The sequence below is a fragment of the Patagioenas fasciata genome, chromosome 19, assembly GCF_037038585.1.
Source record: "Patagioenas fasciata isolate bPatFas1 chromosome 19, bPatFas1.hap1, whole genome shotgun sequence".
In the NCBI taxonomy this organism is placed as follows: Eukaryota; Metazoa; Chordata; class Aves; order Columbiformes; family Columbidae; genus Patagioenas; species Patagioenas fasciata.
In genome coordinates, this window is record NC_092538.1 from 12,486,518 (window position 1) to 12,508,184 (window position 21,667).

The 21,667-nt window shown below is 51.9% G+C and overlaps 1 protein-coding gene across 14 annotated transcripts in view; it reads right to left on the minus strand.

The window, feature by feature from the left end:
- Positions 1-21,667, minus strand: part of MSI2 (musashi RNA binding protein 2) — a 192,541-nt gene that overhangs the window by 110,431 nt on the left and 60,443 nt on the right. For 13 of the 14 annotated variants that reach the window (XR_011741919.1, XM_071817003.1, XM_071817006.1 and 10 more), the window contains one exon: positions 13,277-13,369. The exons of the other annotated variant lie outside the window; for it this stretch is intronic. Coding sequence is in view for 12 of the 13 variants with exons in the window: in XM_071817003.1 (XP_071673104.1) it covers positions 13,277-13,369 (93 nt within the window). In the remaining variant the exon portion in view is untranslated. The remainder of the gene's footprint in view (positions 1-13,276; positions 13,370-21,667) is intronic. 14 annotated transcript variants of the gene reach the window in all.

Below are 21,667 nucleotides of genomic sequence, written 5' to 3' on the forward strand. Positions count from 1 at the left end.
TGAATTTTAAGCAGCACAAAGTCTAAGAATACATCTGGAAACACACATGCAAATTCTTCACGGCTAAAAATAAATGTCTCTGCTGTATATTACTCTCCAGAGTAAAAGGGAAGTGCTAATATTAATTGTAGGGTTTTGTTGCGTTTGTTTTATTTTATTTTTATTCGAGATCAGAGCTGATAAATTGTTTCTTTAAAATCACATAGATTAAATTATCCAGATAATTTAAAGCATCGTACACTTAGATTAGTATTACTTATAGCAAACTACCAATTTGCCCCAGGCAAACTACATCACCAACAGTTTTCGGCTCGTTTTTGAAGCCCAGATCCCCTGCTTTGGAATCCAGTGTCCTTCACGTCACCTCTGCGAGCGCCACATCCTCCTTCCCGCGCGCTTCCAGCGCTCAGGACCAGCAAACAAACCGAACCAGCCCCGCGGGCCGCAGCTCCCCAGCAACCCGCTCCACGCTGATTCACATCAACAGAAGCCTCTTCCTTAGAGGAAAGCTCACAAACTTAATTCCCTCTTTACATTTGCTTATTCAAGTTCCAGCTGCGTCTCCCCCTAACGTCCCATTAGGGCTTTCCTGTTAATTACTTTTTCACGTCATCTGCGCATCCCTTGCAAGGTCTCTTTCTAGGAACTCGGTTCTCTCTCCCCGGCCCCCCTCATCTCGCCTCCTCCGCCTGCCCCCGTCGCCCAGCCCGTGTCCCCAGCTCCATCTCCTGCCCGCTGGGACCCCCGGGCTGGGACACCCCAGGAGCGCGGGGCGGCAGGGCTGGGCACGCAGAGATTCGCTCCCGAGCACGACGCTCTTGGCTCAACGACGGTTCCGCATTACACGGCCTGTCCTTGCGACTGTCATAAGAGATTAAGGAGCACAAAAACAAACTACTTCATCGCAGGCAGGTGTGCAAACCTCTTCCCTCTGCCTGCGCCTCACGCTCTTCAGAAATAACCTTCAAAGAAAAGAAAACCCTTAGTGCGAGAAAGTAAGGGATGCACGGCAGAGCTGTGCTGGGACAGACGAGCAGGGCACGGCACGGGGGTGCAGGCTCCTCGGGGGCCAGGGAACGTCCTCCCGGCCCAGCCCGGCCCACGTCACCGTCAAACAGCAAACGCCTCTGCCCCACGGCCTCCAGAAACCACCCAGCGCTGCCCAGCCCAAACCATGGAAACGCAGAAAGCGGTTTGGCCAACAGCACCCAGGTTTAATGCTCCGAGCTATCTCACAGCTCCAGAAATCCAACGGCAGAACAAGGGCAGCTTCACCCCAGCGAGAAGGAAACACCGAACACTGCACCTTGCTGCTGGGGGCACGCGAGGCGCGACCCGGGATGGTGCGCGGCTGAAAGGCAGCCAGGCCGTCCACGGGAAAAAAGCACGCGCCTTTTACCAAGTCTGAGTTGATTTAATACACTACACGGGCTGAAAAAGAACATCCTTTTTCTGTAAAGCTGTGCTCATCTTTTTTGAAGTGTAATAGGCAGAAAGACGTCTCTCTTCTCCATTCTGCTTAAAAATCATCTTCTTCACTACCAAGATGAAAGCCTGGATTCAATGTCAAGATACACAGGAGAAATCAGTTTACTCTCCGCAGTACGAAACAGCAGAAACGTAAGTTCACTCACAGAGGCGGCTGATAAACTGCTACAAAATCAGCCCAATATCCTTCAAGTTTAACTACACATTGCCGCAAAAGACAAGACGGATCAGCTACTTGGACAGCGCTTTGAAAATGTAAAGTGCCATGTAAGTATTATTATTACTAGCAGGCTGCTGAGGATGTCTTCTACATTTACCATCTGGGAAAAATAACTACTTTAAACAGTCTGTCTGAAAGAGTCCCAAGAGCAGTTAACGTTTTCCAAATATCCTCCCAATCAGCCACAGATGATGCAAATAGCGAAGCTCCTTCCCCATTTCACCTGAGCTCCCCAGGGCCCCGGGAAGGGTTCAAGACCCAAATCTTCCTCCCTTGCACACCCGGTCACTGCAGATGCTCCTGCCCGGGGCACTCGGCCGCAGCAGACACGCGTCCCCCTTACAGAGCACCGCGCGCTCCGCACACCACCCAGCGATGTTTCTTTTAAACCGGATGATTTGCTCTGCGTTTAATATTTCAGCAGCACCGTAAGCGCAGGAAGGGATTTCTTGCCGGGCTGTAACGAACGCAGACGTTACTGCTGGAATTTTACCCATCTCTTTTTGATTGTTTTTTCTGAAAGTGCGGGAGGGAGAGGAGGAGAGCTCCGCAGTGCCCAAAAATGGTACCATTTGTGTTACACTTAAACAAACCTCTGGCTCAAGTTGCCTTGAACTCCAGATCAGTATCTGCTCTGTATTATCAGACATCTGATTTTTGTTCCTTCTCTTTTGTTTTTCTTTTTCGAGGTTTATTTTTAAAAGAAGACTATGTAACAGGGCCCCTTCCATTCCAGGAAAAGCAAACAGGATCCTTTGCGAGGAGGATGAGGCCGGAGGAACAATGCCAGCCAGAGCGAGCTGCGCGGACGCGGTCGCGTTCGTCCCGGTTTGGCGCGGCACGGCGCTGTGGTCGCGCTCAAGGTCACGGCAAGGTGCTGCACGCGCTGGCGGCTCCGGCGCAGGAGCAGAGCCACACCGGCAGCCCCAGCGCTGCATGGAACCCGAATGAGACCAAAATAATGCGGCAAATCATCTGCAAAGCCACGTTCTTGAAGTGAGGTTATAGCACAGCCAGAGCTCCATCCTTCTCGTTCCTCCTGGACTCACCTGGCGGATCAGACCAGCTCAAAACATCACCCTTCCTCAGTACCAACCTGTCTAAACTCAGCTGACACTCTCACCATCAGCAGCGCAAAGCCCTGAAAGACGTTTTTCCACAGCCAAAAGCAACCAAGTCACCATGGAGGATCCACCAAGTCCTGAGCAGCTGCAGCAGGACACCCCAGCGCAAAGAAACCATGGGGACAAGGGAGCTGATGGGATCTCCAGGACGTCTTGGAGCAGCCGTCCCCACACGGAGGCCACGCCGAGGGCCACGTGCCGCTAAGGCCGCGGTCTGCACGAGCTCCCCTGCTACCCAAGGCTAACGCTCCGGGTGCGGACGCGCGCGGGAAACACAACGACTATGGGGGTGGGCTGGGAGCAGGAGAGCTCCAGGAACGCCCTCTGGCAGGAGGAGCTGGGCCCTGGCCAGAGCATGCGGGAATCGGAAATCAAACAGGACAGACCAACCGCTTCTTCAGCCCGGTGGGGACAGGAGGCAAGCGTGATAAATATTTAAGTTCCTGCTTATTAGGAAATGCTCGGCAGATCACGGGAAGCCTGAAGGGGGTGTTAAAGAGAAGTATATTCAGTGTCATGGGAAAGTTAATGAGAAGCTGTAACCATTATGTATGTATCATATATGGAAAACTAGGTGAGGCCCCTATGGACCATTATATACTGCATAAAACTTTATGGACACAGTACTGCATTATTTTTAATGATTCCCTTGCCTACTTCAGGCCCTGGAAACCAAGAAGAGCTTGCCTGGCTTCCTGACGGTGTTTTAGCAATGACACCCCGCTTGTTGCTGGATTTCTGGGTTATGTTAATGAGAAATAATTGGGTTACTTTCCAAGATCGCACAAAGCACATACACGGTGAACAAAATCTGGGAGAAAGTTGCTGCTGCGTTGCAGGCTCTTCACGTCCTCTGCCTTCCAGAGGGTTCTCTCCCCGGTAAACCCCCCATCGGCAACGCGCCCACTGAACACTGACACTTGTGCTGGTTCAAGTTTGCGTTGTCACCGCCCGTCTCGGGGGAGCCAGGCCACAGCAATAAGCAGCTGCCACATCGCCACGATCGCCCCTGCAGGAGATGTATGTAATGAAAACGGAAAGCTGCAGGATGAACTTCTTACATACTTGTCCTTCTGGTTTATTCATCAGAAATAATTATCTGTGCTAACATTCACAGGAGCACATACTTTATGATGTACATTAAAATTTAATGGGTTTTTAATAATACTGTAACTACAGCAGTAGCAGGGAAAAAAGACACACATTAAACCATATGTGCTGTGTTGGTGGGTAAGTGGTGTCGAGCAAACATCAACAACACGTAACCAGTTCAATATCAGCGACGGCAAGAGGGAACCGTCACTGATCTCTAATCCTGAACATTCAGCTTAAAATCTCCCTGAGAAGCCAAAATCAGCGCACGCGCTGAGCGCGCAAAGCGGAGCCTGAGCGCGGGGCCGCGGAGGCGGCGCCCTCGGCCTTCACCCAGAGCCCCAGCGCAGCCTCGCCGCCCCTGCCGCGGAGAGGAGCAAACCCAACAGACCCCGCGCCCGGCACGGGAACGTCTCGCAATCCCATCTCCGTTGGGCCACTTAAAGCACTCCCGGTATTTTACAAAGCTACTGATGTCTATTCCTTCAGCATCAGCAGAAATTATTGCTCCAGCAGGAGCGACTGATGCTCCAACCGCTCTCCTCAGCAAAGCATCCCCACGTCGCCAAGACGTGGACTGACATCTATTTATAGATGAAGAAATTATATACATGGTGTCCCCACCAACAGTGACACATCTTCGTTCAGGCATGAGTCACCTATTCACAAGCGTGTTTCCAAAAATAAATCCTATTTACCAGAATTAAATTCCACACGCTCGGGAGAAAACGTGTCCTTAAAAACAAAACAACGGGATAAAAGGCGCGTTAGAAAACCAACCCAGAGCGAACACGCAGCGGAGCCTCCAGCCCGCAGGTCCCCGCGGCCCGTACGGTGGCGCTGAGGCTGGAAGCGTTTCAGTTGCGCCAATGAAGACGGGCGGACCCCGTCACACCAACCCCTGCCAAGGTCACCGCAGCGCTACCGCCCAACAGGAAGGATCCGGAATATTCTTGGCAATGCGCGCTTTGCAGAAACGCTCAGTATATTGCAGTTGTTAGAGAGAGCAGAGCGAGCGCCAAGTAATCCCAGAAAATGCAGCGTTAACTAGAGGGTTCAAACCACAAAGCTGTTGATGGGGAATGTTAAAAACGTCAGCGTGGCTGAAAAACACTCGCCAGCGGTGAATGTCAAGTAGCGAGCTACTGTTCCGCAGATGCAATAAAAACCCGTAAGGGTACTTGGGTAATGGGACCAACAGTACAGTTGTTGATACAAATTATATCCAGAAAGCAAAGAAATAAATGGATAAATAAATAAATAATGCGGAAATGGAACCAGTTCAAACTTCTTTTATAGTAATAGTCTCCAGTTGAGCATAATCACCAAAGCTATAGTGATAAGATTGCCAAAACTAGACAAACATCTGTGAGATGAATTCATCTCGGAGGGGAAGCCAACAGCTTGTTATCATTAAAGAGGCAATGCTCTCTCTGCGTTTGAACTGCAGGCGCCTTGTTACTGCGTGTGCTGCGGCAATTGCACCAGATGTTGGCAGCTATCTTCAGATGGATGACAAGCACCTGCTGGTGGGGAAATTAAATGCTCGTCGGCCTCCTATCCTTCAGGGGAGGGTGGGAGCGGTGACGGCTGACCCTCCGAAATAAACCTATTTATGCAAAGTGACAGTAAGTGCTGGTTTGCCAAGCAGGGAAGCAGAGTGGAAATGCATTGGATCTCTTCCATCGCCCCCGGTGAAATCTGCTCCCACCCTCCCAGTCCTGACAATTAACACGGCACCAGTCTGAACTCGCTAAACTGCTCACCGGAGTAGTGGAGGGAACGGAGGGACCTTCTCCCAAAATGTCACCGCTCGCTCGGCGCTGTCCCCCAAAACGCAGCACGGCTGCAGTGGGGTCCCGCTGCACCCCCGGACCCGCCCACAGCCCCGCACCTTCGCCTGCACCCGGAACCTCGTGGAACACCAGCGGAACCCCACGCCACGCCAGCAGGACCCCGTACACACTCGGGTTTGCTCCGACTCGCCATCCCCGGCCGGGGACAGGGTGAGTGTCACCTCACTGCCACCACCAGCCGGTGGCTCCTGAATGTCCCTTGGCGGTTCCCTTCAGACCAGCCCCTCTGAGGATCAGGAGCAGCAGAAAAGGGCACGATGGGCTCTGCAACTCATTTTACAAAAAGAAAACACATAGCAGCCTCTTCTCTGACAGACTTGCTAGTGTTTGCAACTTGCTGTGAAAAACTGAAAAATGGGAACTCCTTTCATATCAGCGATCGTTTCTTTACGATACGTCCAATCCTCCTCCTTTTTCAGACTTCCCCAGTGATGACATTAGAGCAAAGAGGCACACGCTGCGATGTGTTCTGCCAGCAGGACCCAGCAGACCTCACATCACTATTTCAACCACATTTTGCCCTGGACAGTAAGTTGAAAACACTGTTAACCCCTGCTCAGCCCAAACCCCTACAAACGAGACGACGTTTGTTTGATCTAAACTGGCCACATGCATTTTAGGTGTCCTTCAGATTAAGCAGCAGTTAATCCTCAATTCTTCTTAGATTATCTTAACTGGCTCTTCGTTTGAGCTACTTTGCCCTTGCCCCCATTTCTGAAGCTGTATTTAAAATACACGCACACAACCCAGTGCGGGGCACCGGACGGTCATCGACGGCGCCGGGCACCGGACGGTCATCGACGTTCACCAACACTCCCTGCTTGGCTGCCATTCACCCTCTAACAGTGGATACACAGGTGTGGTTTTCCCCAGAAAATAAAATACACGTGTGAGATGGACAAATCAACTTCATATTCTAGCTCTGCAGAACCAGCGTGTTTAATTAAACTGGTGGTACCTCAATATTGTGCATGTGAACACAGCTCCATCGTTCCACCCCGAGGACTGACTGATAATCACCTTGTTGATTTTTGGCACCCTAATGGAAAATCATAGAAACAAACAGAAAAGGACAAGCACACAAACAAAACTGCTCGCCAGCACCAGCCCTCTGTACCACCAGCCAAACGGGGACGAGGGACCCGCTGCGGCCGCTCATTCCCACGCGAACAGGCGTTACCGCACCTCCTGCCTCTCACGTGTGCTTCTTCCCCACATTCGGAACCATTTCTATGAAGTTCCTCAGGGATACTCTTCCTGAGCTCTTTGGTTCCCAGACACAGCCCTGACTAACGACCGATGGCTTGTGTGCTCTTGACACGCGGCTGGGTCGCCCATGGTCATCCAGCTCAGGATCAACACGGCTCCCCCATCTCACTAAGGTGTGTGAGACAGAATACAGGGCACCAGCCACAGGAGAAAAAGCTATAGCAGAGCTGTGTTAAATACATTTTAAACAAAGGATGCTTGAGCTGTGGTTGGGGACACCCGAACCAGCCCCGGTGGTTTCTCCAGCGCCGGAGGCTGCGACACGAGCGTTGGCATTTTCACATCTCCCACGGCCTTCGGAGCCCACGCAGTAGGAAAGGCCGGGAAACGTGAGGCGAGATAAAGCAGCCGGCCCGGAGTCGGCAGCAGGCGGGGGACACGGGGGAACAGGAGACAGGTGCTCAGGGCCCCGGCCCCACCACCAGGACCCGGTCTCACGGGTTATGGCACCGCAGCACCAGAGCTTCCGCGCCATTTCAGCAACCAGAGCAGAAAAGGAAATAAAACCGTCCTTCAAACTTCTGCTGAGTCCTGATACAGCCTTCCTGCCCACAAATCCTGCCTTAACATTTCCCCTTTTCATAAACTCTAGGTAGAAACCACCATCTAATTTATAACAAAACCACTTCCACAAAGCACGCGTCTATTACAGACCACCTAAAAACTGCCTTCCTGTGTACAGCTTTGCACCGACAGAATGAACACACCGACTTCTATTTAAGCAACGATCGGGTTTCTCGGTTTGTTAAAAAAAGAAAAGAGCATGTGTGGGAGGGAGAAGAAATAAGAAAAAGCGCTTTGGGCCATGAGAGACCACGATATCCCTGACCCTGTGTCACACGCCAAAGCAGAAATTTAAAGGAATATTCCTTATCCCTTGGAATATGACGGACGTAACGTTCAGCCCCGCAGCCCGGGGGTTGCGCCGTCCCCAACCCATCACAACCTGCAAATAGTGACGAACCCACCTGCTGCTCCCGCTGGTGCCATGATTCCAACCACGTAACCTCTCCCAAGGCACACGGAGGTAACTCAGACCTAAAAGCTATTTAACCCCAGGCTGAGAGCTCGGAATCGCCTTGGAAGGGACCAGTGAGGTCGGCAGCAGTTCTAACACAGAAAATGCCAACGCATTCTCTATTTTACCGCATGTCACACATGCTCGGGAACTCTGGCTAATACAGAGTAGAATATAAATAAGAGTCCAAATCTGTCCCTTCATTTCATAAAATGTAACCAATTCCAAATACTGAATCTGGAAATACAGTGCTGAAGAACATGAAAGGTTAACAACTCATCAAAAATGATCTTTCTGCAAAGCAAATACTTTAAGAATAGACCATCCATGTATCTATTGACTGCTAAATCTACATATCGATGTCCCACAGGGGTAACACCACCATTCAAACTGTATGCCAAGTCTAAACTAACTAAGCTTTCACTTTCACACAAGCACAATCCCTTGTACCTCCTGACTCTGGACCAGCTCTGCACAGACCTCCAAATCCCCCCAAACCAACCCACGAGAAAACCACCTTTTCTCATGCTAACATCGCTATTGCAATAGCATCTTCAGAGGCCACACTGGGGTCTCAGGGAGAAGTAAACCACTCCAGTGCTTAATGCTGCAGGGGCAGTTAACTCCTTCCATCCCGGCCGGCCTTGCCAAACAAGGAGGAGTTTGCTCTCGTCTTGATTTACATTTTCGCAGCTGTCAGACAGCGCGTAGGAAGCAAGTTATGTAAAGCACCCGAATCCCAGGCCTGGATGGCACCTCCTCCCTGCCCGGCACAGGTCCCCACACAACCGGACGGGTTTCTGTCTGCTGCTCGCAAAAGAGGATCCTTTTCAAAGGCTGAACTGCCCAGTATTCGCGCTGCTGTCTGTGTTGCGATGTCCAACACTGCACAACCGAAGGAGGGAATTCTCCTTCCCACGTTTGGCTGCTGTCAGCTTTACCTTCCTGGCCCGGCTGCGCTGGTCGGACTGAACCGCACTGGAGGACCAACCATGGCTACCGCAGGAGATGAGAAAAGCACAGCCTTCCAAAAGCTCAGCTGCTGCACAGAAAAAACCCATCGTCAGAAACTGGATATTGCCCTGCCACTGTCTGCTTTGCATCTCGCAGGAAATAACAAGTGACTGCACAAAGCGTTTTGCATCCAGAGAACTAATTCAGAAATCCTGGCTTGTTTCAAGATTTCCAAGCCTTGAAAGCCATTCCTGAGGAAACAACGCATTCCGAGCGAAGCTGAACCGCCTGCCATTCGTCTGCGGGCCCCGTGGCGAGCCAGAACAGAGAGCAAAATTAATGCTGGTCTGTTCCAATTTCATCTGCAAATTGGAAATAAAAAGCAAATGCCATAGCCCCTTCCCTAAAAAAGTCACTTGAGATTGCTGTGAAAGAAACCAAACACCAAACCAAACCCAAATGCAGAGCCAACGCTCTTGAAGTAAAACAACTGGGCCACCAACACCAGCACTGCTTTTCTAACAGCTTGGAATTAACAATATATGAAAATATTGTTTGTGCACTAAACTATCTCACAAATCTCCTTTAAAAATCACCATTCTTTTTCAAAAAAGTATGAATTTAAATGTATCCTCTCCCATGCAAGAAAACATGGTTTTTCTTCTACAAGAACAGTGATGAACGAGCTGATCTAACAGTTCAGGCCAAGTGAGAGGTGCCTTTAACAGACCCCGCTCCATGTGCTGGACACGAGCGGGGAGGACACAGGAGCCTCCTCTTTACACGACTGTTCCCAACAAGACTCCTTATGGTGTTTCCAGTAAGAAGATTTTAACTCAGAACTGTTTTGATAATTGGGTCAGAACGCGTACCTGGAGCCCAACCACGCTAATGCACCAATTAACGACCGCACGCAACCGCTTGGCGCCCGTCAGCTCATCGCCCTGCGCCCACAGCACCAGAGCAGCCCCGCGGCAAAGCGGAAAGGGTTAAAATGGCCCAGAAAGGGTTAAAATGGCCCAGAAAGGGTTAAAATGGCACAGTCAACAAGCCAGGCCTGGCTCCAGCCCAGGAGGGACATGGGAACCAGGGCAGCTGAGTTATAAAGGCCTCATTGTAGCAGCCCACTGGATTGGAAATGACTTGTAGGCCTAATGAAACAAAACTTTGGCAGTAAAACAGAATGAAAGGAATGAGACAATAAAAGAGAGGAACAAAGGGAGCAGAGTTGTTTCAGCTTAGGAAAATAAGCTCACTTTGTTGTTGGGAAAAGCCAAAGCCGATTAGGATAAACCAATGACTAGGCATAAGTCTTCCAAACTAATTACACAGTTCACCATGTGAAGTATAATTGCAAGTTACAAAATAAGGACTACACTACTTTCACAGGAGCTCCATAAAGGGAGCATTACCTGGTAAAAAATGAATCCTAAGTCCTTATCATCAGCTGCTTGCAGCTTAAAAGCTGCAGAACATGCATGTCCCGAGAGAGCTGCAATTCATCAGCACACGGGGCCTCCTGCCGCTGGTCACGGCGCTCCAGGTCAGGCTTTAAGACGCTGTCGCTGCCTTTTTTTCCTTTTTTAAACGATACCTGAAGCCTCAAGTGCTCCAGCACGTCCGCACCTGGGAGCCCGGCGCTAAGCACGGGTGCGGGCTGAGCACCGCCGGCTCCGCGCACTCAGCAATCAGCAGATGCCCATCACGCCCCTTCGTGCTCCTGACAAGACGCTTGGTCGCACTCAGGTGATTTCTCCCCATCTTCCCGGCACCTTACAGCAACAAGGGCGCCCGTCTCTGCAGAACGAAAGCTGGGACTCTTAGAGACTTCACAATCAAAGTCTCAGGAGTTATGGTTACCACGTATTTTGGTGCTCTACCAGGCAGGCATTTCCACTGGTGAAGTCAAGGAAGACGGTTTATTAAAGCAATTTTCTTTGTATTGGAGTAAAGGTTCCGGCATTTACTTTTCCAAAAGCTGCAGTTCAAACTCAACACTTCAGGCCCTTTGCTGCCAACCCCAGCTGAAGGCCCAGAGCTGGTAGCTGTTCCGGCCACGCTGTGTATTTCGAGAGCTACCTCCAGTTACCAAAACAACCCTCCCTGGCTGCAAAGCTCTCCTCTGCAGCAAGTACAAACAGGACTTCAGGAATCGCAGCAGTAGGTAAGCCATGTTTTCCACACCAATAAACAAGCTCAGCATTTCAAAGAGCAAGTCACCTGAGATGCTCTTATCAAATACGGGCGGCTCCTCTACACGTTCATTATGTAATGCAATTTTCTTTATTTCAAGAGAACACGAAGCAAACGCAAACCTCGCCAATGGGTCACGTTCGCATGGCAGCGGCTCGAGAGGAGAGCGGGGCTGGCGTGCCCAGCAGCGCACAGAGCTCCAACCAGCCCAGCCACACTCAACTCGCAACCGCAGCGAAGGTGGGGAAGCGGAACGGAGGAGGAGAAGGTCCCACAGAGCCAAATCTGAACGCAGCATCCACCCGCTGCGCTGTGTTAACGAGTCTTCTAATTTAGCTGCACCACAAGTCCCCATTTCCTAGGGTCATTAACAAGCTCCGCATCTTCTCACAACCAGAGCCCTGGGGAGAATCGCCTCAAAACACCCCAGGAACCAACGCGTGTCAGCCGATAGACAGCAAGGAGCAGCAGAGAGAGGCGGGGTGCCCGCGCGCCGGGCCGGGGGACGCTGACACAGCCGGGAAGCCTCTCGCCAGATCACCATCCACGCCAAGCTCGCCGCCTCCTCGTGGGCTGGACCAGGGAAGCGTCAAACAGGGATGGGACCAAATCCTGCAGGATATCCCAGCCCCGCCGCAGGGAGCGGCGCCCAGCCTCCAGCACAACGCCTGCCACTACTCCCAGTGCCTTCATCTTTCAGCCCTCAAATCAAGACACTGGATTTAAATGCTTGATTTCCCAAAGGGAAGGCCTTTGGGAAGGCAGAGCTCTTTCAGGCTGTCTCAAGAAAGGCAGAAGCAGAACCGAAGCGTCCCGAGTCACTACTGAAAAACACGGCCTGGTCATCTGCGTTCTCAGGGACTGTAAAATTACAAGCATGAAACTACCAGATGGTGAAATTAAGAAGACTATATTGAGACAGCACCCAGACAATATGCAAAATACTTATATTGAAACTATTATTAACTACAAAAATACAGGTTAGAGGAGTTCTGCAATTAGAAGTAACTACAGAAGAAACATCCAAAAGCTCATGTAATCCTTTAATAAAAGGCTCAGCAGGCTGTAAACATCCTGCTGGAATCAAAGATTATTATTGAAAATAAAATGAACGGTTTGCAAAACAACCATCAATCCAGCACAGGAACCATTTATAAACTCCCCTCCTCGGCCCTCAACAAAGTATTGCCTGGCCAAGCTTTTCAAGGCAGATAAAAGAAACAAACTAAGCACAAGGAGTGGGAGCAGCTCTGCTCCGGACAGCGTGCTGCGGCTCCAGCGCAACCCTGCGCTGAACCGGGAGGAGACGCGTTCCAGAAGGGAGGCTGGAGCTGCACGGGGCAGCGGGGACAGCGGGGACAGGGGAGGTGGCACCAGCGGCTGCTCTCGAGCAGACTCCGCGATCCCAGCCCCTCGTGGGACCCCTGGCCAAGCACCACGGACCATGGGAAGCTCCATGGCCATCGGTGACACCAAACTCCAGCTCGCCAGAGCCTGGACTGGGGGGTCACGCTGTTCCCTCACTGGAAAGTCTGTCCTGGTTCAGCTTTCCTTCTTTGCATAAACTTTTACTCAAAAATGGCAGGGTTCTACATATATTTCCACAGGATCTTGCATAAAGATTTTTTAACAAGAAATTAAATGGATATCCTAGTGACTTCCATTTCACTCTTGCTATTCATGCGGTTCCTTCAGGCATTTTCACAAGTCAGTGAGCTCTCTGCAATACGTCCGTCTGCTCCTTCAGCCACTGCTAAACAAGGCTGGGTCTACGGAGCAGACAACTGTGCCATCATTCAGCTAAGGGTCAAGTTCTTCCTGACCGTACAGATTCACCTCCCGATGGTTGTCTTTTCTTTAACGCAGGTAAACGTTGTTGGCAATAACGCACACATACACATGCAACAAACAGAAGGAATTCCAGAAGCTTCGAGGCATTACACTGAAAGGCAAGCAGCTCCGAGCGCAGGCCTCGCTGCGCTCGCCTTCAAAACATACTTTAAAAATAAAGGCAGAAAAACGTAATTCAAAATATGTCCCGCTCGCTTGGGCAGGAACTTACCTTGCCAAACTGCTCAAAGTATTGCTTTACATCTTCCACTACTGTGTTAGCTGATAATCCACCTACAAATATTTTCTTTGTTCTCGTGACCATCTGTAAGAAATTACAAGACAAGCACACGGTTTAACCAGGTTACTTCAAACAATACGTGGAAAAGAGAAATATTCTGCAGATGCCATCCCTAGCCCAGTTAATGAGAATATTTCTTTACAAAAGCAATTCAGATTCTATTTGATTAGATACTGCTTTTCTCCCTTTGTCTTGCTTTGGTTTGATTTGAGGGTTGCTGAGTCAAGGCACTCAACTCAATAACAACTCTAGCCCCTGGATATTTTTTTTTAATAAATGATTTTTATTGTGTTTCTCAATGCAAACATAACTGGTAAAGGGGTCCGGGTGTCATATCCTCACAGCTACTGTCCCAAAAAGAAGCGTCGCCTTCCCCCCGTTTCTCCCCGAAGACGGAGTGCATGCTCTTTGCCAGACGAGAGCTAATTACATCTAATTGCAGCGATGGTTTATGAAGTTTCCGTGGGTCAGTTTAAAAGGCACTTGCAGGGTCACTTTAAAAACAATCAAATGACAAGAAACAGCGAGAGGTCCCGACGCTGCTCACGGCACCACCGTCCACGGGGTGGATGGGGCCTCCCGGGAGCCCCCACGGCCCCGGGTTTGGTCCAGAGAAGGTGATGGGTGACACTGGCGTCCCCACAGAGACAACACGTCCTCCACACCCCGCCATCCAGAGCCCGCCATCCAGAGCCTGTTACCCAGAGCCCGCCATCCCCGACCCGCAGGCCCTGGGGCGCCGGAGCCGCTGGCTGTGCCAAGCTGACCCAACACAAAGCTCAGAGCAGCCCCAGGTTCCCTCAGCACAGCACAAATCAACCACCACCCCCATCTCCACCGCATTCAAACCCAGCAGGGCAGACGCCTCCCTCAGTCACCCCGGCCATGCTCCGCGGAGCCTCACCTTCGTTATTTTTTTAACTTAGGACGGAGAAGAAGGAAAAAAAATAAAAATCACAGTGTAAAAATTCAATTATTTTTTCCTGGCTGCAATCTCGGGCTCCAAAATTGAAGCCCAAGCATATATTTTTCTGTAGAAAATTGTCATTTACAAATAAAGAATTGGCTAAAGCCGACTTGTAACTAAAGGATTCTGCAGGGCTGTCAGAGCCCTCCGCCTGCCAGGATCTGATTTAAGATGAGGCCGAGCTTCTGTTGTCACACAAAAGAGGGAGGAAAGCAATTATTCTAAAGCAGTGTTTGAAATTATCATCATTTTTATATTTGACCAAGAAAGAAATAAAAGGAGAGCTACTTCTTTTAGAAGCAAGATTGAATGTTACGGGAAAAAAAAAAAGAGACTACTTTGTTTCAATAGCTTCAGTCAAGGCAAATATTGGTAATGACAAGCAAATTGACGACGTTTTAATGCCGAGAGATGTGTTGCGAGCTGGGAAATGGCCTCAGAAATCAGCTCTTCGGTACAAAAGTGAAGCACAAAATTAAGTCTGCTCTTACAATTCGAGCGTTCTGAGGGGACGGCTCCACAGCTCAGTTCTGAGGGGACGGCTCCCACAGCTCAGTTCTGAGGGGACGGCTCCCACAGCTCAGTTCTGAGGGGACGGCTCCCACAGCTCAGTTCTGAGGGGACGGCTCCCACAGCTCCGAGGGGACGGCTCCCACAGTTCAGTAGCAAGGGGACGACGCCCACAGATCCGAGGGGACAGCGCCCACAGTTCGGTTCTGAGGGGACGGCTCCCACAGTTCAGTTCTGAGGGGATGACGCCCACAGATTTGAGGGGATGGCGCCCACAGTTCAGCTCTGAGGGGACGGTGCCCACAGATCCAAGGGGACAGCTCCCAACCTTCTGAGGGGACAGCGCCCACAGTTCGGTTCTGAGGGGACGGCTCCACAGATCTGAGGGGATGGCACCCACAGTTCAGTTCTGAGGGGAGGGCTCCACAGATCTGAGGGGATGGTGCCCACAGTTCAGTTCTGAGGGGAGGGCTCCACTGCCCCCTTGTTGGTTCTGCCCTCGGCCCATGTGGGCCCAGTGGCTCCTCTGGCCTGGCCGCCACGGATGCTCCCAGCCCTGCCACACCAGCGTGTCCCCAGCCCTGTCCCCTGCGTCCCCAGCCCCGTCCCCTGCGTCCCCAGCCCCCAGCAGCCCAGGCCACGGCGCAGGTTCGACGCCGCCTGTCCCCGCGCAGCCCCGGCCATGCCGCGGAGGGACGAGGCCGCCGCTCATCACCGGCTGCCCCGGGAGAGCCCCAGCAGGCGAGAAATCTGCTGTTCGTGCTGGAAACAGCCATTTCTTCCTCAAACACAGGCACCAGGCGAGGTGCTGCGCCGGCTGACTTGTCTGTGCTGGTACGGCCTCACCGATTTTCAGTTATTAGATAACTGCGGTGGGACACGGACCAGCTGGAAACAAAACCTCCAGCTCCTGCTCTAACCTGCAAACCCTCTTGTGAGCAAAGCGGATGAGTTACCCGGCAAGACCCGGGCAGGGTAAGAACCCAGGAACGCTGTGGTCCCCTCTGCACAGTCTGCCAGCCCAGAGCGGACACTCAAAGCTCTGCAAACGCGTCAGCCAAACGGGACGGAGCGCTCACAACACCTTAAAATAAACAAGCACTCACTAACTCGGGGGTTTTACCATACCAGGGTAACCCTCGGTGTCTCAGCCACTGAATCACCAGTGGAAAAGATCTCAAAGCACATCAGATTGCCAGAATCAGGTACATTCACACACAAGCTCTGAGAAAACTGATGGTAACTAGAAAGTCCCCAAACTGCTGGTTGCCCAGGGCTGCGATGGTGCGGGAGGGGAACACCCTGCGGGAGGAGAACACCCTGTGGCACATTGAACACCCCACGGGAGGAGAACACCCTGTGGCACATTGAACACCCCGCGGGAGGAGAACACCCTGTGGCACATTGAACACCCCGCGGGAGGAGAACACCCTGTGGCACACTGAACACCCTGCGGGAGGAGAACAACCTGTGGCACACTGAACACCCCGTAGGAGGAGAACACCCTGTGGCACATTGAACGCCCCGCGGGAGAAGAACACCCTGTGGCACATTGAACGCCCCGCGGGAGAAGAACACCCTGTGGCACATTGAACGCCCCGCGGGAGGAGAACACCCTGTGGCACATTGAACGCCCCGCGGGAGGAGAACACCCTGTGACACATTGAACGCCCCGCGGGAGGAGAACACCCTGTGGCACATTGAACGCCCCGCGGGAGGAGAACACCCTGTGACACATTGAACACCCCGCGGGAGGAGAACACCCTGTGACACACTGAACACCCCGCGGGAGGAAAACACCCTGTGACACACTGAACACCCCGCGGGAGGAGAACAACCTGTGGCACATTGAACGCCCCGCGGGAGGAGAACAACCTGTGGCACATTGAACACCCTGCGGGAGGAGAACACCCTGTGGCACATTGAACACCCTGCGGGAGGAGAACACCCTGTGACACATTGAACACCCTGCGGGAGGAGAACACCCTGTGGCACACTGAACACCCCGCGGGAGGAGAACACCCTGTGGCACACTGAACACCCCGCGGGAGGAGAACACCCTGTGACACATTGAACACCCCGCGGGAGGAGAACACCCTGTGACACATTGAACACCCTGCGGGAGGAGAACACCCTGTGGCACATTGAACACCCCGCGGGAGGAGAACACCCTGTGGCACATTGAACACCCCGCGGGAGGAAAACACCCTGCCCAGCTCTGCTCTGTAGAGCTGAGAAAACACCCATCACAACTACACTTTTATCATAACAAAAAGCCCGATATGAAGTGATTTGTGTGAATCAATCACAACTCCCTGTTTCACGAATGACTCCAAGAGGTCGAGGTCACTCAGAAACCACAATACCTCCAGCTTCGCGGCTTTGGTTTAACTTTGCAGTATAGTACATCTATCATTCAGTACCGCAGGGCTCTGCAAAATGCAGATATTAAATGTTTTTGGAGCTTTAGTTACTGAAGGCATCTGTCTCACTGCAGAAGGAACTGACGGGACAGTTAGATCTGAGGCCGGTTCTAAAGTCCGTTAATTGTAAGTACCTGCGGAATCGCTTTGTCTGTGCATGGTGCCAGCGGTGCAGTTAATCAAAACACGTGTGACTACTCCTGCAAAGAGTCATTCAAGGTTACAGCCTCTTTATTGGCTTGGCTTTTGGAAAATACATTCACCTTTGTGTTCTGAAACCGAGCAAACACTCCGGGTGGTGCAGAAGCGGGGAAAAAACCACCCCGCTGTAGCACGGCAAGTCTGCTGCTTTTAGGCCATTTTTCGCAAGGTGAAGGTTGTGATTAAATCAGCTTGGGGCGTATCAGGTAAATGTTCTCTAAGCAACAGGCTGAAGATTCAGTAGCTGGAAATACAAGTCTCAAACATCACTGCACTATGTGGGCTAAACCCAAGTGACCCGGGGGAGATGCAGGAACCTCAGTTTTGCAAAGTCAGAGCCTCCGGTTCAGTGTCCATTAACACCTCTGCCTACTCGCGTACCAGCTCTGCGCTTCGCTCTCCTGGTGGGCTCCCCGCTCCGAAACCTTCTTATTATCATGACTATTAGGAACAAACACAGGTGGTTTTAAGCTGACGAAACCTTTTGCAGAATTCCCAGAATCTCAAGCAACAAGTACTCCCCCCTCTTTTTATACGAGCCAAGCCCAGTCTATCGCTAACACAGGGGCTACAGCCCCTCTTTTGCTGTTCTCCCCCCACTCCAGCGCAGAGCTCCTGGCTCGGGAGGCGACGCGGCCGGGCAGGACGGGCGCTCACCCACAGCCAGCGCCGACGGGACGCCCAGCGCCGACGGGACGCCCAGCGTGTCACTGCCAGGTCCTGCTGCAAATTAAATCTGTGTGCTTGGAAACTGGGCTCCCCAAAGGTGCGGGTGCAACCAGAAGTGACCCAGGCAAGCGCAGACGGTGCCGGCAGGAACGCCAGGATGCTCCGCACACCAGCGTGTCTTCGCTGGGAATGGGAGAGCCTGACCCAGGGCAGCGGCTCAGGTGCCCGGGGCAGCGGCTCAGGTGCCCGGGGCAGCGGCTCAGCACCCGCGCTCCCTCTGCGGAACCCACCGAGGCTTCGCATCCTCCACTCCTCCATACCATGCAAGCAAACTGGAGTACTAATAGTGAATCTACCATTGTAAATTGGCAAAATTAGCATTAATTTCAGATTAAACTAATTATGCATATATAACTGTTTTCCAGAGCGCTCTCTGCCCCGTCCGCCAGCGTGCACGCGTGGGTGCGCGCGTACTCCGGCCCGCTCACCTCATCCGCACTTCGGCATTTCATCATTTCTAATGTATCCGCCTTCTAAATAGGTTTATAATTGGAAAAATCATCTTTGGTATATATGCTGAACTGCATTTTATACCCCATTGTGTTGTACATTCAAACTACAGCATTACCTCTAATTAAAAACAACAATAACTCATGTAATGGGGAAGTGATCTCGTTAAGTGAACTGCCAGGCTTCTTTGGCAGAGCACAAACCATAAGCAACAATTCTCCAGTTTTTTTTTTTGCCTCCGGGATCCTCAGAGCAAGTTCCAAAACGCTATTGAGAACCGCAGTGAAACACGATGCGGAGCCCACGCTGAGAAAGGAGCGATTGCCGAGAGCTGCCAGCCCGCTCCATTCACCGAACACCAGGAACCAGCCCCTGTCCGGCGTCACCGGGCGGCTGACAAACGAGGGACGTTTTTTGCTGGTACCATCGGCTGGTAAGCACGAGACTCTCCAGCCCACACCAGCAAGAGGAGCTCAGTCCTGTGCAAAGGCAGCGCGGCTTTGTGTGCCGCGTACAACGCGCTTAGGTATTCAAAACAGGATTTCAGCAAGACTTACACGGTGCGAACACCTCGTGCCTGACCCCTGTAAGCTCACGTCATCCCGCGAGCACGGGCCGGAGCCGCAGGCAGGTCTGCAGTGACCAGCGGGCTCTTTAATCCGAACAAGCAGCACAGATTCCCAGAGGGGTAAACCACTTCCCTTGACTTCTGTGGAAAATACAGATGGATTGTATTCTCCAATCCACTCATAAAGGAAACTGCTAACTTAGTCCCTGCTACACTGCAAGTTTTCGGCTGTCTTTGGTTTCGCTGTTAACTTTGGGAGGGTCGGTTTTGGCTGCTGTTTTCTCTTCCTCCCTCGCTGACTGCGCCATCGGCAGGAGGCAGAACACACAAATGATTTGTACACGACAGATGAACTGGCAGCGGTAGCCAAAGCCATCCTTGGCGCTCCACGAGCGAGCGTGGCCGGGTCCAGCAGAGCCCTCCTGCCCGTCTCCCGCAGCTCAGCCCATGGCGGGTGGCTGTGCTGGGCCCCACCACGAGGATCTCCCTTCATGGAGACCCAAGCTCCTCAAATCAGCCCCAGCTGTGAGAGTTCAGCGGTTTTTTTTTGAGCAAGATCTGCCTTCAAGCTTCATATCTAAAGATACAGTAAAATTCACCAGAGCCAGACTTCACACCCTCCGGAGAACAGGAATAGATCACAGCCCCCCAGCCTGGCTAGAACCAGCTCTATCGCATCCCTTAGGGCTGCTCCCTCCTCCTGTGCTCATTAACTCTTCGGTGCGTTCCAGAAGCAGAGCACAGAGGCAGCGAGAAGGGAGCAGAGAGAAAGGCCTATTGAAATCCTCCCGGTTGCTCTGGCTTCTCCTGCGCAGTATGGTAAGGAAGGTAACCCTAAACATTCCCTGAGCACAGCCAGCTCACCTAACGCGCCTCGTTACCATCCCGCAGCGCTTAAAAACTGCATTGTTTAAACGAAGATGATTATTTTCTAAAGGAATGCATCTCAGGACCACAAACGGAGATCGCTGCCCAACACGACTACGTACCAGGGGCGGGATTTTTGCGATGCCCATGTAATGCAGGGACAAAGGTCCCAGTGGGAAGCAACTAAGACTCTGCTCCTAAATCTACAGGCTACTGGCAAAACTTGACATTGCACAGAGACAGAGAGCCATGGCGTTCTGCCCGAGGACCTCCCACTTAAAGCCATGGCAGCAACACTTGCTGGGAATGCAGCGTTAACCGGCCATTACAACGTTCATAATTCCTCAGTTCATGTTGTACTGTCTTCTGGAAACACCGTGTGCCAAATCCAAACTGCGGGCAGGGAGCCTGTGTCCCGCTGCAGGATGAGTCCCAAGGCACGGCCATGGTCAACGTGCACCCGCGGGGCCTCCCCACGGGTGAACCGGGGGGTAAAGTGGGTGCAGGTGGGAAACCAGGCTCAGCAGCTTCCCAAAGCATCCCAGTCCTCTTTCCTTACAAAAAGAAGGAGGAAGGAATGCACCTGGAGGTTCAGCACAGAGTTTAACAGATTCCAACAGCGCAGTCCCATTTGGAGATGAAGAGAAGCGCACACCCTGTAGGAAATCACAAAATTCGCTCAGATGCCAACACCGAGGTCGCTGCAAGGAAAAGTGTGTAACCTCTCCACTGCAGGAAGCAGACATGACTTAAACCCTCTAAGTTAGTATCAACTAATTTTTCATTCTAACCCTGTCAAATCAGCACTGAGAGCTCTCTGTTCAGATCCTAGAGAACGCTCTGCTAAAACAAGGAAAATTCACAGCGAAGGAAACGTGTAAAGCAATTTACCTCCCTCCCAACACACTCCAGATGATTTCTCTGAAAAGAACAAATGGAAAACTTTAACCCTTAGCCTTGATTAATTTCATCTACATAATCTAGACGCACATGGCAATCAGTTACTGATGAGCAGTTTTACTTCATCTGCTGAGTCAAGCCGATGTCTCCGCAACACGCCGCCCGCATTTCACCGGGGGATCTTCTCCTCTGATGCGAGACCAGTGAAATCGCGCTAAATATCTAGATCTGCTTACTATTGCTCTTGAAATACTTTCACAAGTTCAAGAAACGCCGCGTTTTCTGGAGTCCTGTCCCGCAGCGGTGGGTGCGCGGCAGGAACGGCAGCGCCCGGAGCCAACACGGAACCACCAGACACTGAGAGAGCAAGAGCTGTCGCTTTACAGCACAGCAAATAACCCTTGACGAGGGATCCACGGGTCCCGAGGAGCGGCACGGAGGAGGAAGAGGGGAAGCAAGACGAGAAACATTGGCGCTCGTTCCGAAGGCGGGGGATGTCTGCTCAGCCAGCGACCACGGGGCAAGTCAGCCGCGTCTCCGTAGGGCTGAGGTGCCAAAGAGCCTGGGGAGGAACCTGCTGGGGACCGCGCGGCTCAGCACTTAACACCATTGAACGCGCAGCATTTGGAGAAGCCTCATTAGGTTGAGTGCGTTGCACTATCGAGCGCTATGTGCCTTGATTTCCACGAAATTGAGAACAAGACTAT